The sequence below is a fragment of the Anas platyrhynchos genome, chromosome 2 (genome assembly GCF_047663525.1).
Source record: "Anas platyrhynchos isolate ZD024472 breed Pekin duck chromosome 2, IASCAAS_PekinDuck_T2T, whole genome shotgun sequence".
NCBI lineage: Eukaryota > Metazoa > Chordata > Aves > Anseriformes > Anatidae > Anas > Anas platyrhynchos.
The window spans coordinates 134,876,000-134,892,002 of NC_092588.1; the positions used below are offsets into that span (position 1 = coordinate 134,876,000).

General features: G+C 35.2%; 1 protein-coding gene across 1 annotated transcript in view; it reads right to left on the minus strand.

Moving 5' to 3' along the window:
- The window catches only part of VPS50 (VPS50 subunit of EARP/GARPII complex), a 75,351-nt gene that overhangs the window by 21,184 nt on the left and 38,164 nt on the right, over positions 1-16,003 (minus strand). Inside the window, exons 16-20 of the mRNA XM_038174757.2 lie at positions 15,534-15,632; positions 12,998-13,088; positions 11,681-11,857; positions 4,349-4,467; positions 3,007-3,113 (exon numbers count right to left, since the gene is read on the minus strand). Coding sequence (XP_038030685.1) covers positions 3,007-3,113; positions 4,349-4,467; positions 11,681-11,857; positions 12,998-13,088; positions 15,534-15,632 — 593 coding nt within the window. The remainder of the gene's footprint in view (positions 1-3,006; positions 3,114-4,348; positions 4,468-11,680; positions 11,858-12,997; positions 13,089-15,533; positions 15,633-16,003) is intronic.

The window sequence follows — 16,003 nt, forward strand, 5'->3', positions numbered from 1 at the left end:
ATGCACAGACCCTAGGTCAAAATATTCCATAAAAATTTAACACGGGTTCATTCTTCCTTTATGTTTTAAGTCAACATGCAAGTTTGATAGGAAAAAAATAACTCCATAAATTAATCTAATGGGGGTTCCTTTATGCTGGAAACAAACAGAGAAATAACTACCTGGTTATGGAAAACAAAATAAATTGAACCATCCACTTGAAATTCAAATTAAAGAGTTAGAAAAGTTCCCACTTCAGTTATACACAGTAACTCATTTATGCTCTTTAATTATACTAAGACACACTTTGTTTTATTCATCTAGCCTCCAGAAAGAGCACTCAAGAATAGTTCGAAAATGATTATGAGCATTGCCATACTCTTTCAGCAAGTACTACTACCTGCATATCAGCTATTCCTAAAAAGTGAGGCAACAAGTTCTTCTACTTGTTTGGGCAATTTAAAATCCCATCTTTATCTCACCCCAGATTTCCTGCCATAAACCTGATTTTCTTTATGATTTATCTTTAACTAACATGGGGAAGCTGATCTACATCTAGTAGAGGTGATACTGACGGAAGATGATACGGGAGGCAGGAGTGTCAGTGACAACACGTAGCATGGACAAAAGCTGCTTAAGTACTTGCATTATTGCCACCAAATAAAATCTCTCTGAAATTACAGCCTTGTTTTCAAGGACCAAAACAGTAAGAGAGTACAGGCTTTCTGATCATGGGTATTGCATATGCAATTCACTTTGTCAAACGATCTGAAAAATAAGACCCTTACGCCACATTGGTTGCTTACGTCTCCTGCACAGAAGTCACAGAATACCCCAAGTTGGACAGGACCCACATGGATCACTGAGTCCAACTCCTGGCTAAGTCAAGCAGTTCCAGAAGACACCTGCCTGCATGTCATGTCCTAGTACAGTAAAGATATCCAGGGCAAGTACCATCTTCTGGAGCTACCAACTGTACTCCATTGATAACGAAGGGATCCCAGACACTCATCTCAGTTACGCTCCTTGGAACTGAACAGTGACTATGTACCATGGCATTTTCCTAGCCAAAATCCTGAGACAGTGTGAGACAGACCAAAGCCTTCCACAGCATTAGCAGAAACCATTGTTAAAAGATGGGCATGTTTCATGGCATCCCTGCATTCTGGGGAGAATGGACCAAACCTGGATCTCTTACAACCTCACATCATGATGCCTGGCTAAATCAGGTGAGCAACAACACGTTTACCTTTTTGTTTTACAGGGATGATTCAAGAGACGAGAGGGGAAATGCTAATAAAACTGATAGTCTGGCTAAATGGTGGTATCTTGTTTCTTGTTCCTGTAACCATTAACCATTAGTTAAAGAAATGTGTATAATGCCTCTGGGGATACAATCCAGAAGGACTGAATTAAGTATTTATATACTAAGACCAAAAATCATCACAAAGGATGGACACGCTGTCAACATCTGTGGCAGAGGTGCAATATGCAGTTTATGTCTAACAGAAAAGCGGTGCAAAACAATCTGTTTCATTTATGATGTCAAAGGGCAGGTACTTCTCAAAAAAAAAAAAAAAAAGATATAAATGAAGATAAAAGTTACGAGGCATCATAGTGTATTAGAAACATGAGGAAATGTAAAGAAACCAGAAGAAAAAATGACTAGGACAAGGCCAAGTGGAAAAAAGCAAAACTAATTCACTCAGAAAGTCATATTAAGAGCTAGAAGTATCAAAAGTCTTGCTGAAACATAACATGGCAAAATCAGGAGTTTTCTAATTACAGAAGATCAACAGAAGCAAAGCAAAATGAGGCAGGAAACACACACACAGACAATACAAACAAACAGGATAGCACCCTAAGCAAGAATGAATAGTTTGCCCAGGGTTTCCCTTGGGACAATGATACTGACAGTGCAAAAAGGGAGAAGGGGGATAGGATGACTAATGGAACTGAACTGGCCACTTTCATATACACAAAGTGGGCTGGACAAAACCTTAACACAGACAAGTTAAAGAAACAAAGGAATCAGGATCATGAAAATGACCATGAAATCAGCGGTCTGGTAATCAGGGTAATAACCTGTATGTACGACAAGCAGTCAAGGCATATGTTGTACCAGTATGACTGAAAAACAGCAAATAAAAACATATCCAAGAAGAGGGAAACAGTCATTCAAACAATCTATTGCTTTAATTTGTAGGATCCAGGGCTTTAGATTAAGCTTTGAAGATAATACGGAAGTGACACAAGCAGGAGGCGGCAAATGGAGGCAAAATTAGGATAAAACCAGTCATGGGTCTACTACAAGTGAACTGTACCAGACTAAGACATACATCCTTGTTAGGGAAGTTATTTGATTTTCTATACACAGTGTATTTCACCTATCTAGGATTTAGTCAAAGGGTTTAGTAAAAGAGAAGGCAGAATGAAGAGTGTTAAAAAGGGAAGTATCTGGAAAAACTACTAGTGGAGTTTCCAACAACTGGCCTCTTCTTTAATATTCTCATGCATGACTCCGGCACAAAAATATGAGTGTGATAATGGAAAAAAAAAAAAGAAGAGCTGGTACCAGAACAAAAAAAGATTGGCATAATGTACAGGAGGAACTGGAGGGCCTTGATGACTGCTGCAATAAGAATCAGATGAAATTCAGTAATACAAAATGTAAAGCCATGCATTTAGGGATCAATTAATTAAAAACATGAATCTTTCTGCATTAAATGCTCATTCTTTGGAAAAAAAAATGGGAAAGTGAAGGACCTGCTGGCTGTACAAGCTCATTACAGAATTACTGAACTGCCGGTGTAAGGAAGCTATGAGAAATTCTAATTGAGAGCAGGAAGCTGCAATACAACAGCTAAACAATCCAGTAAGATCTCATCCAAAGCACTGCACATTCAAAAAGACTAGACAGGGTCCAACTTTTTTTTTTAATGTCTTAAAATTCATTTAGCATACATGCTAGAAACCAGAGGTTTGCATTAAAATAAAAACATATATTCTGACAATTGTTCTACGTACCAACAAGCCTTACTACATTCAGTGTAGTGTTTGTTAGGATAGGTGCATTCACTTTATTGAGGTTATAATCCGATCTCTTTCTGCTCCTCAGAGTTTCTCGAGAAACACTTAAAGGAAAAAAAAAGAAACACAAAGTATACCAAACATGACTATCTACTATATTCAAGGACATGCAAATAAAAATTAAGTAGAAAATAAAGCCCTTCTCCCCTACCTTCTCTCCCTCTTTTAACAGGAGGGTATGTCTTCCAGAGCAATATTTATGCCAAAGCAAGTTATGATTCAAACATTTAAAATAGCCTAGCCTAATTTACTGAAAACAGTACTAGAGAAAGGAGTTTCTAAGATACAGTCCAAGACTTGAGTTCTGCATGTCTATGTCTGATCTCAGCAATCATTTTAACAACTCTGCATTCGATTCACTGTTTATGAAGCAAAGAAAATTAAAATAATGTAGGCTGTGACAAAAAAGGAGCAGATTAGTGAGCTATAGCTAAAAAATGACTATCTAGAAATGGAAAAAATTCTGAGGCACATGAAGCTAAAAAGCCATTAATGTTATCATATGATGAAATTCTCTGCTATACCTCAAAACAATATTCTTCCAAAAATTCAGAACATTACAATTTCACAGTGACAGTGTAGTTATGACAGACTGCATTTTTTTTTTTTTTTACCATTATGTAGTTTTCATTAATACCTCCACAAAGTCACTGAAATGAAGTAGCTTGTGATGTCTGATGAAACCATGCTAACGGTATTTTATCCTAGAGTGATTCTGTAAAAAACATTGCCCACCTTTGAACCAAGTGGTGCCTTTCTAGTCCTCCTGCAACTCACTACATACAAATAAGGTTAGCTTGCTTCAAAAATGCTGAATGAATATCTGTTACAGTGGCCTAGACAGACAATTGCTTGTTTCTTTTTTTATTTGTTTGAAATCTGTAAAAGACGACTGTTCTGCAAAAGCAGAAGCCCAAGCCTCAAGTCATTTGTCTGCACACAATTCCCTTTAAGACAAAAGAAATTATACATATGCACTACAACAGCTGTAGAAGAACCTTCAGTTAATATCTAATGCTTGATAATCAGTTTTCCACTATGTGCTTTAGAGAGCCTTTATCCTCCTTCAAAATCTTGCTTTCCAAAGTTTCTTTCTGCAGTACCAATGAAGAATTTATAGATTTCATGTACGGGAAGAGCTATGTGCTGAGGCCTTTCCAACTGTGCAGGCAGCATAAGGATTATTTGATCATTATTCTATTGTTGTAAAGTAGAGATTAAACAGAAGATGAACTAGAGTACTGAGACGAAAAGCATGAAAATGAGACAGTCTACCGACCTTTTCATAGGGGCATCTCCTGTCTGCTCATCTACATAGTCTCTTTTCAACTCTTCAGGAACATCACTGTCACTATCATACTCTTGATAAGCACTTTTTTCTTGTTCATCCGATTCATACTGTAAAACAAGCAAAAAAAATTACTGCCATTATTTATATTGTTATACACATGTATTTATACAAATAACTAACTTTACAAGTTGACAGGTGGCTGACAATATTCATTAAAAATGTATCAGACAAATTATACAAAACCAAATGTATTTTAAACAAACTTCAGGTATTAGCTATGAGTAAATATTTATCATCCTACTTCTCCCAGCTACTGATTTTTTATATTTTTTTTTGCTTTCTTGTTGCTTTATCAAATACTCATCAGGTACCTGAGTTTTATTATTTGTTTCACAATCTGGGGAAAAAAAAAAAGAAAGAGTCAACATTGATCCAAGCAGTGGCAACAAAAGCTGGCACCACACCATCCTCAATTATTAATGCAAGGACCAAATTACTGCTTTACAAAAATACTTGCTTATACTACTCATATTTTTTCAAATGTTGTAGTTGGTTGCAAAATTGATTTTAGTATGTTCCAAAAGACATTTCTACTAGACAGTCTTTCAATCACTGAGCCTGTTAGAGACCAATGCTATTTTGACTAAGTACAAACACTTCAAAAAAATAATTAGTCAAATGCTACAAAAATACAATTATTACTTATGGCTCCTATACAGTAAACATGCATATTTTTTAATCACAGTTCTTTTTCAGTCATACTTTCTTCAGCTTTATGCAGTTCTATTTGTATTGACAGCAAGAAGAGTAATTTTGTATGTATCCTTCTGTTTTCTATATATAAACTTTGCAATGTACACGAAACAAAAAAAGCTACTGAGGAAGCAAGAAGCAAGCTTCTGCAACCTGACTCGATATACCTTACCTTACAGAATAAATTAAAAAAAAATAACACCCCACAATGGAGTGTAATATTCTAAGAAACACTCTAATGCTGTAAGTCAACTGTATCTGTGGAACAACTCAGTGGAGGTTACATCAAAAGCTTTTTCTTGCTCGTTTTCTTATAGAACTTGACCAGGGGGTATTTTGAGCATGCTTCTGTTTGTGCATGTGCTGGTTCTGTCTTGCTTTGAAACATACAACATTTTTTATCTAGTTAAAGGCACAAGATCCTGATACTTGAACTATAGATCTAGTCATCAATTAAACAATTGTTTCCTCTTTGATGAAAGAAAGCCTCGTGAATCATTTGCATCATTTGTCACAGATCCCACAACACAGTCCAGAATAATCCTCTGAAAAATGTGAATGTGTAGCTAAATTAACAATATGTACGTGCCTTGAGATGTACTTCCTTCGACTGAGGGCCAGCATCTAATGTTAATTGCAACATTTGAAAAATAAGAAGCTTAAATAGTTACAGACATAACAATTGCTGCCTCCAAACACTCAGACACGATCTTAATCATCTGAACCTGTGTTCCTCTATTCAGTTGTTTCATTGCATTTCAAAGCTTGCAAGAAACTTCTGTTCAATTTAAGAATGAAAGGTTAAACCTAATGAATGATGTGTGAAAAAAAAAATGAGCAACACAGGCTACAGTATATATAACACAGTGTACGGTTCCAACAGTAGACATGTGTAGTGCCTGAATATGAGTTATGTGTAAAAATACTATTCAGAAATTAATAGACAATAAGTGCTTTTTATAGTTTATGAAACCACAAATACATAGTAGATGTGTACAACTGAGATTATTTTTTGTAAGAAACCTGACATTTGCCACTCTGAGAGTAATATTTAACATCAATCTCTTTTTAAAGTGTTCTGGCACTTCAGACACATTTATAAATAAGGAGATAAAGTTTTTCGCAAGGATAATTTCTTAACCCAGAAAACGTTAAAGGAAAACAAATCCTTGATGCTCTCTGGATATAAGTCATTTTCCTGAAGTCCTACACAGCATTAAGACTGCCCACCAGGCTCCAGAAAGCATTTTCACCTGAAGACAGACTATAATGATTTTTCTTTCAACTTTCCAGAGGGAAAAAAACAGGAACATACACTAAGGTAATGCCAGTCTCTCAATCACCCAAAATACACTAGGAAATACATTTTTCAGTCGTCCATGGCAATTTCCCCCGAGTCCCAATGTATGCATGTTTTTAAAGCCACATACTGCACTATGAAAGCAGTATATTGAGAAGTATTCTTATGTATTAGAATGTATTAGAAACAGGCTAAAAAAAAATGTTGTGATCAGTAGTATTCACAGACAAAATTTATGCCTCATGAACAGTTCAGACAAATGAAAGTTATTATTAAAGCAGCTCTGTTGATTTCAAAATAGGACCTGGCTCCAGGCTTGACAAAGAGTCATAGTTTAACTAACTCGGCTGAAACATCTGCCTGGGAAATTATAACCATTTATTATGCATTAATAAGTAATGTGTTCCAATTCATTTAAAATCCAGTGATAGTGAAATGATATATTGACTACAAGCTGCTAACTACATACTGACATATGGATATGACAGTTGACATAGTAACTTTCTCAACATAATAGAATTACAACATTTTGAAAAACTGTTTTTTATATGTAAAAATATTTGATTAAGCCTCTTCAAGCTAATGCTATTAGTAAGCTGGTAAACTTATTTATGACATAAAAATGCTGTGTGATTTAAAATTCAGAAGTAATTCATAACTAGTAAACAGTGAACTTGTATTTCTAATATGCACAGTCTTCAATAAGAGACCAAAATGCTAACATGGTATCTTGTGGTTATTAGCAATAATCATTTCATAAGCGTTTTAGTAGTCAACCCAAAGAAGCACATAGGATAATGATACATGTATCATTCATTGAAGATAAAAGAGTGCTATGAAACTAAGTTAACTGTATCACAAGAAAAATACGTTAGGGAGCTACAGAAAACAGACATAAAATATCTCACTAAAGCTCAAGATAAAAAAAAAAAAAAAAAAAACAGACCAAAAAACCTGACATGCAGCACCCTAAGGCCTTTTCAGTTGTCCAGAGCTACAATAGCTAAGCAGATGATAAAAGATTTTAAAATTCTCAAAAGAGAGACTGATAATTCTTACCATCCTTCAAATCATTTGACAAGTAAATCATTTGATTTGTTTATATCTAGAGAATTGGCGTTGCAAGGGGATCTAGAAACATGTCTGCATTATCTGGAAACAATATTCTACAACCTCCTGAAATAATTTTAAGGACTAAAATGCATTCCCCTTCTGTAACTGATCACTTAAGAAACCAAAACATAAAGCCTTGTAGTTCTATGCTTTATTACCTAAGCAAGTTATTTTGTCTTCTGTTTAAAAGATAATTATTTTTTGTAAGACCTTGGTTATTTCTGTGTGCTGACATGTTAGAGCAGCTCTTAACAGAGAGAGGACATGAGAAACTGAGAAATGTGAAACAGGAACAAAGATGATCACCGGGAGAGTACTCGCCAGGGTCACAAGAAGCCTTGGTTCTAGTACCAGCTGGGATACACATCCTGTACAACTACTGACAAATCATTTAGCCCATTCTGTGCCTCAGTTCTCTAAGTAAATGTGCATAGCACTTCCCTGGCTCACAAAGATTTCCGAAAGGATTGTATCCTTCAGTGACTGTGAGGTAACAGGCAAATACACTGATCAAAACCATCCAAGTGCCTTCTTAGTATTGTTAAACACCCTCGGCTGCATTCTCAGCATAATTCTTCCATTTTATTTAACATCTTATAATATTAAAGGCAGTTAGTTAACCACTTGCCACTGCATTAAACTCAAGTTATCGTATGGAATAAGTCTGTTTATATGTGGAGTTGCTAAAAGCATGTCAAATGAAGGACATGTTCACCACAAAAGACCTCTATAAGACATGAGGAAAAATTAGAGGCCTCCTTCTCCATAATCAATTATAACTTACATTAAGCAAATTGCATCTTAACTTTACATGTTAATTCAAAATTAAATGTGAGTTCTATACACTGCTTCAAAGTTCTCCCAGTAACATTACCTTGGAGGCTAATAAAATTGTAATATGAATGACTATGAATCTAACCTACACTTCACAAGAACACTAATAAATCATATAATTGTTGCTTCACTTTTTCCACACAGAACATCCTGTCCCTCTGCTGTCAACAGAAGGCCAAAATTCATAACAGTCCTTCACCAGACACAAATTCAGATTTTATCGATTTAAAACATATTAAGGTTTCACTAATACAGAACACTCAATTGGCACACAGCATTGACAAAGAGGACACTGCAGCCAGCCTTGAAAGTCTGATAACATACAAGCCTACCAAATGGGACACTGTTCAAAATTAAATGCAGAGAAACTACATGGACTTTGCTGCACATGTAACACGCTAGCCCACTGCTAATTCTTGGGATGACGACTCCCTCTAGCCTGTTTCCCCAAAACCACAGCCTGCTACACTGCTGAATAGCTGAGGCAGCTGCTCACAGCTCTGCCAGAGAAGGAATGCAACTTTTTCTCTGCCACGGTGTTTGCAGCAATAGCAGCACCTGTGTGCAAATCAGGAGACAGCCCTTTGGTAACGAGCTAACAATTATTGTCTTAAGTATCTTAAGCTCTGGCTAGGACTGAGCTTAAAAAAATATCCTTAAAAAAATACAGCAGTGAACAAACCATGCAAAAATAGTAGCATTTAAATAATGAGATTTATTCAATGGGGAAAGTTCAGAATAAAAACCTGTTTTTACCCAGGATGATTAGACAGCAGAATTTATCTACTACCTGTGGTGATAAGGTAACAAAGATAATGGAAAACTTACTGGATAATGATATTACTCATTTACAATTGCTCAGGCAGTGGGGGTGGCTTGTTTGTTTGTTTTTCTCCAAGAAAATTCTGTAACAAATATAGGAAAACCATTCCACACATTTAGGTTTTAAACTCATGCAGGTTATAAAGTGTCCCAGTAAGACTTACAGGACAGATTACCTCCCATGAGCCTGCAGTGTCTGTGCTAACCACTACCAGAAGCGGGATGCTGAAAGAGAAGAACCACTGGTCTCACATAACATGACAATCCTTGTGCTGCTAACAATAACTGCATGCAGAGTTGCTATTTGAAACACTGTAATCACTCAGAAAGCTAAAGATTTTTTTTGCTTTTAAGCCCTATTACTTCTCAAAATAGGTCCATCACTGGATAAAAGTGGCGGGGGGAATATACAACTGAAAACAGAAGAAGGTATCACTGACTGGTCTGCTTGGCAGCAATACAACAATTGAGACTGGCAAAAGCCAACCAAAAAGAACATTCAACATCTTCATCGATCAGTGTTTGCTACCTAATGTTTTCATCAGGTGATTTCACAATTATAAAAGCAAAAGCCTTGAGCTAGAAGAAAGATTCTGAAACATAAAATGTTACAACTGGAAAGAAAAAAACAGTTCTGTTTCAACTTGAGTGTAAAGCTTTCAGATTTCTCATGCAAGTCTGCAGATAGAAAGAAAAGTTCCTTAACATATCCACAATGAATAAAGACAATTCTAGCCTTCTAGAACTGCAAGTACTCTGCTTACAAGGCAGTGCCCCAAAATACAAGGGCTGCCTGGATGTTGCATATACACTCATTTGCTAAAAGTGAATTGCATAGGTTGTTGACATCATTGTCCAAAAATTATTTTTTGTTGTTCTTGAGAAGTTCTTGACCCAGCCCCAGAAGCTAAAATCAATATCACTTCTTCCTGCATATTCTACATGCAAGTAGTAGCCAAAAAAAAAAACGGGTTCTGAAATATTTGAATATTTTCTCATTGACATTCATAGTACAGGTCATGATGTGTTTCATTTGTTCAACCTTCAAAAGTAAGCTGGCTTGAACATATCACCTTTTCCTTAAGATATATATATATTTTTTTTTTCCCTAGTCCTTTTTCTTCAGAAAAGTAAATAAATCTTGAAATGCATATCTACTCACAAACATATGCAGAAGTCTGAAATGAGGTCTTCAGCAGCAGGAGTTTTAATTTTGAAAACCTCAAAAGTACTGTGGGTTTTACCATTAACAACCATTTCACTGTGGATCTTTTAGCAAATACCTATCAAATGGCTGTCCAGATTCTACAAAGGATTGGTGTTGGTTTCTATATGGTACTGTCGAAATTAATATTTTTCAGAATGACCTGGAACACACCTTTGCTTAACACACTCATTTGGAATCTACATTTAAGTCTAACAGTGATAACTATGCAACTCCTCCCAGTTTACTGATAGAAAAAGGCAGAACATACATTCTTTTATATTCCTTGATATGAGAACAACTACTACCAGCTTCCTTTAAGCACAAAGCAACAATATTTCATGCCAATCAACTGTATAGTCTCTGCAAGTGACATAGTAGGAAAGTAGCTACAGTATTATACTCAGGCATGTGAGAGACAGATCAAGCTGCTTTGCAGGTGAAGTCCCACAGGGAAAACAAGAAAGGCAAAGCTGAAAACCACAAAGCATGACAAATAAACTGAATAAACTAAGCTCAACTCAACCTTATCACAAAAAAAAAAAAAAACAATAATTAAAAAAATGTTACTTATCAAAGGGATAAACAAGAAGCAAAAGCTTTAACAAAAATATGTTAATACAGCATTTAAAGAATGGTATAAAGTTTGAAATTAAAATATATTCGACTACTGCTAGATTTGGTCAGAAATCTGATATACTGGAAGTTATTGTCCAGATTCACAATCTGGAAGATTACTATGATAGATCCCATAGTAAGATTACTATGGTAGATCCCATAGTAAAGTTAATGTCCTAAGCATTTAAATTATAAATAAAAACCTGTTTAATAAACATCAAATAATCCTTGGGAAATCATGCATGTGTAAACAAATACAACAGAAGGAGCAACCCATAACGGCTCTTTCCTAAGAAGCCAGAAAGACATTCCTTCCAAAACAATAAAAATTACTTTCACAGCATCTAATCATGTTGTAAAAGAACCCACAGAAAAATACCAATTGCAATACCAAGTGCAACACATTTTGCTAGCCCTCAGGAACACCTGACTTCAGCAGAAAAAATATTGACACACTGCAAAACAGTCTGAACTTTAAACAGGATTGCCTGGCTTTCTAGCACTCTTAAAAATAGAGCAACCTGCCAAATTAAAGGAGTAAAGTGGCTTTAGAATTTACATAGTACAAGGATTGGTAAAATACTAAGGTACTGCAGTTTACCAACATTGACACGTGAAATAAATAGCAATTTAATGAGAGGTAGATTTGGTTTTTATTCCCCGAAACACTCCATACCCCATTGGAAGCTAACACATCTTCTGTCTCATCATCTTTGCTGTCAGCCTGGATTTCAAATGGGTTTCCTCCATTACAGTACTGCTCAAATAAAGTTACTGCTGTTGAAATTGCTGAAGCAGGCTGCTTACTAGGTGACACAGATGGGGAACGTGACTGCTCCATGAACTTAAATTCCTATTAATAGAAATAAAGTACAATTTTAATCACCAGGAAGACAGTTTCAGTACTATTATGACTACAGTTCTATAAAAACAGAGTGTAACAACAAACTTGTGGGCAATTTAACCTGATATGAAATATTTTAGCCAAACCTTGCTTCTTATTTAAATATATTATTTATACTGGCTCAAGGTAACCTTGAAATTGGTAATCCTATACTGCTCATATTTTTGACTTTAGCAGTTATTGGATATGATATGTAATACACCTCCTGCATTCTGAAAGTATTCACTTGCTAAAACTCATTGAAAACAGTTTTGTGGTTTTTTTTTAATTATTATTTCACTGAAATCAGGAAATAAAAAGACCTATGATTTTATCCAAGAATATAGGTTTGTTTATTTGTTTTTACACAAGTTACCTTGTAATTTACTAAAGTAGAAATATTTTATTTCGTCCTTAAGAAGTTATTTTCAAAAACTTTGTACTGTCCAAATCCATTGCATATGAAGTTTCTGATGATTATCTTTTGCTTGACATTGCTCAGCTCTATCCCTTTCACACTTCAGTGATAGCTCCAATTATATGCACCCATGTTGGTAAAATGGGTGAAATTCACCCAATATATGATAAACTACACACAACAAAAATCTCTTTCAGACAGCAAATGAGGACATCTATTACTTGCTTTCAGTGGAACTTCACCACAGAAAAAAATACTTTTTTTCCCCCCGTCTCCAAATGAGCCTATGTGACCTACTTTTTCAGGTGTCAAAATTGGCACCAATTAGTGAGCACTACTGAATGTAATTATTTTTAGGCACGCTTTTTTCAGCATCTTACTCTCAGAATAATAATTTAAAAATGGAAAACTGACATATTAATGACACATTGAAACATGACAAATAAAGGCAAATATTATGCTTACAAATCTAGCATCTTATGTAATCCACTAACAACCTAGAACAGGAATATTGCTGTTTTAAAAGCATATGAATCTAAAGTTTTCAATACCCTGAAATGAAATTTACATTTTTTCAAAACCTACTACAATCATTTTCACAGTAGTTCACATACCATGCCAGTTCTCAGAACACCTAGACTCCTAGCTATTAAAGTAGCAATACATTTGTATGTGTTATTCAAAGAACGTACATGAAGCTGCAAAATACTAAAGCTGGATTTAACAGGGCAAAGTTCCCAGGTCTCGTTCTCCAAAAACATTCTTAATTCTTCAAGACGTGTTCTGAAATACAACAAATGAATATTCTTAATTGGCAGCAAGAACAAATCAGAAAGCAGGCAAACTACGCAGTGAAAAATGCTTTCAAAAACATACAAGAAGTTACACTTGAAAACTGATACTTAAATTAACTTACTCCTTCTTTTAACTGACAAACCACCTAAAAGCTGTGACTAGTAACATGGCGTTTGTTGTATGGCACCTGTAAAGAAATTCTCAAAGAATGCCAGCCTCCAAAATTTGCAAACAATTGTGGTTTTCGTCACAACTATGAGAAAGGATTGTACAGTAATACTGTACTGTTTTTTTCTCTCTGTAGACTAAAGAAAGCAGCACAATACACACAAACACTCCATCAGCACAACAGCTTCTGTTAGCCAAACGTAACACAGATGTTTCTTTCAATAAGCATACAAAACCCAACGGATAAGGAAAGTGGAAAGAGCTAGATGTTTTACAGACATATAGCCATATAGACATATAAGACTTAAATGGCTACTAATCACTTCTACTATAGTTTGCTTCATATCTTAAGCTTAGTAGTAACATGAAAAAGTTATTAGGGAAATGTAATCAAGCCATTATGTCTCTGCATTGTTTTTATTATGCTTTTAATCATCAGAAAAGCCTCCATTCAGCCATAAGCAGAAATACCTTTAATAAAGAAAATCTTTCTGCCACATAACCAGGAATTCACATAGAAATAAACAGCGAGTGCTTACTGAGGTCACATTGCTGCATCTTTTCGTCCTAATATACAGCATACTGTTTTGCTTAATGAATAGCAGTTGGTAAAGTATGCACTGGGTTTCTAATTAGGCAGTAAAATATTCTGGAAATAACATTATTTGAATAAACTGTAATCACTGCTACAATTACAATTTTCTTGCCTCGATATGTGCTGAATGATGACTGCAGTTTTCTGTGTCTATTTAAATTCACCAGTTAAATGCAAATAGACTTCATACTCCAATTTTAGAGGCACTAGCTTGCAGTTCTCACAGTGAAGACAAAAGAAACAACAGATAGATATATTCTGAAAAATCAGTTTCAGATTAAAATTCTTTCAGAGGAAGACTAAGGAGAAAGATTCACAGAAAAGCAAACGTTTGAAAGCTACATAGCACAAGATTTCATACCATTGCAAAACTGAAATCAAGCCACTGAAAAAGTATTTTAACAGATGCTGCTGATTTTCACCAGCATGCAAGTCTAGAAAGTGACGCAAGTGAAAGGTCTCTCATGCTTTCTCTGAAAATCTTTGATGATTGGACACACCTTTTTTACAAATGTATCAGAAAGAAAAATGAACTGCATTCTAAAATCCCCTTCCTGATGTTCTCTGCCAAAAGCCCATTCAGTTTTTCCAAATAACCAATCTTTATCCAACCAAACGTTTCATGCATGCTCCAGCATTACATGCTCTTCTATACTTTTTGAATGATGCAACCAGTTCCTTTTAATGATTTCTTTATGCCGCTGGTTCTCTAAAACACCACAACACACAGGAGGCCGCAAATGACACCATCAATTGATTACTCCTGGACTCAGAGCATTTCAGTTCTATCTAACTTTTATGTATTAATGAATTCCTAAAAGCGCTAGCTTTTGTTCTCAATTAAGTACACAAGGGGAGTAAAAACCACATTAGCTTGATCTGAAAAGGCGAGACACAAAAGTTTTATATAAATCAACCTGGGGTATATAGCTGGAACTGTGGTGTGGTTTTTTCTGTTTTGTTTTCTGCTGTGTTTCTCCCCCAAGTTTGAGGATGAAAACATAAGCCAATTAATCTCCACAATACCCACAGAGCACACAACAGGTAAAAGTATCAAAAAGTTAATGTGCATCTCATTAATAACTATTTCTTTTATTTTCACATGAATGACCAAAAAAAACCCACTACCTTAATAAGAAACACTAGTGATTTCAAAAAAAAATATATTGTTTTTTACATATTCTATCAATGTCCTTAATCTTTATTGTGTTAGAAGATAATTCAGAAAATTAGTCTGATTCCCTAATTTATTAGATAGGTCCATTAAACAATCAAAAATGTGATGGTCAAAACATTATTTATTTAACTAGTCACACAGGAACCGATCTTTCAAAGTATCTAAAAAAATAAATAAATTGCCAGCAAGTATGGATGCGAGAGGAATTCACCCTCAGAACCCCAGGAAAAAGTTTAGGAGATGACCTGTAAAACTACTGAAATGTTACATGAAGTGTTTTTCATCCTTATTGAGATAGCAGAAACAAAAGCTTCTTCCCTTTTCCAGGGTTCAGAGCCCTATTCTCATGACAACATATATTCCACTATGAATGCAATCCGTCAACCTCCATGCAGGAACATTATTCAGTGGAATTCCTATTGAAAACTTTAACAACTGAATACAACAAAATAAATGTCATTATTCTCATCTATTGCACATATTGTACTCTCACCTGTGGTATGTTTTGAAATAGTTAACACTTTGTTTTCTGATAGATTCTTGCAAAACTTCAGACTTACTGCCACAAAATTCTTCTCCAACTTGCATCAGCCTGAAATAATAAAAGAAAGTTTAGAAATATTTTATTTATTCATACTGCTGTTCCAATCTGAATTATGAGACTCACTCATTACCGCAAGAGTACACTCAATTCTATAAAAACAGATCACTTAAGTTGCTTCACTAATTCCACAAAACTCCATGTCTCATTTCCCTCCAAATCCTATCACGATATCCCATATACACAGTGAGAAAGAGCCATAAGCAAAAGAAAATGTCTGCTTGTGATCCCATTACACAAGGTAAGCTGGACAGCTCACAGCCTGAACCCATCCTTTTATGACCAGAACAGAAGGATCCAGTAATCGTGCAGTACTGCTAGACTGTACATTTTGCTGCTCTTGATTGAGAAACCCTTTAAAA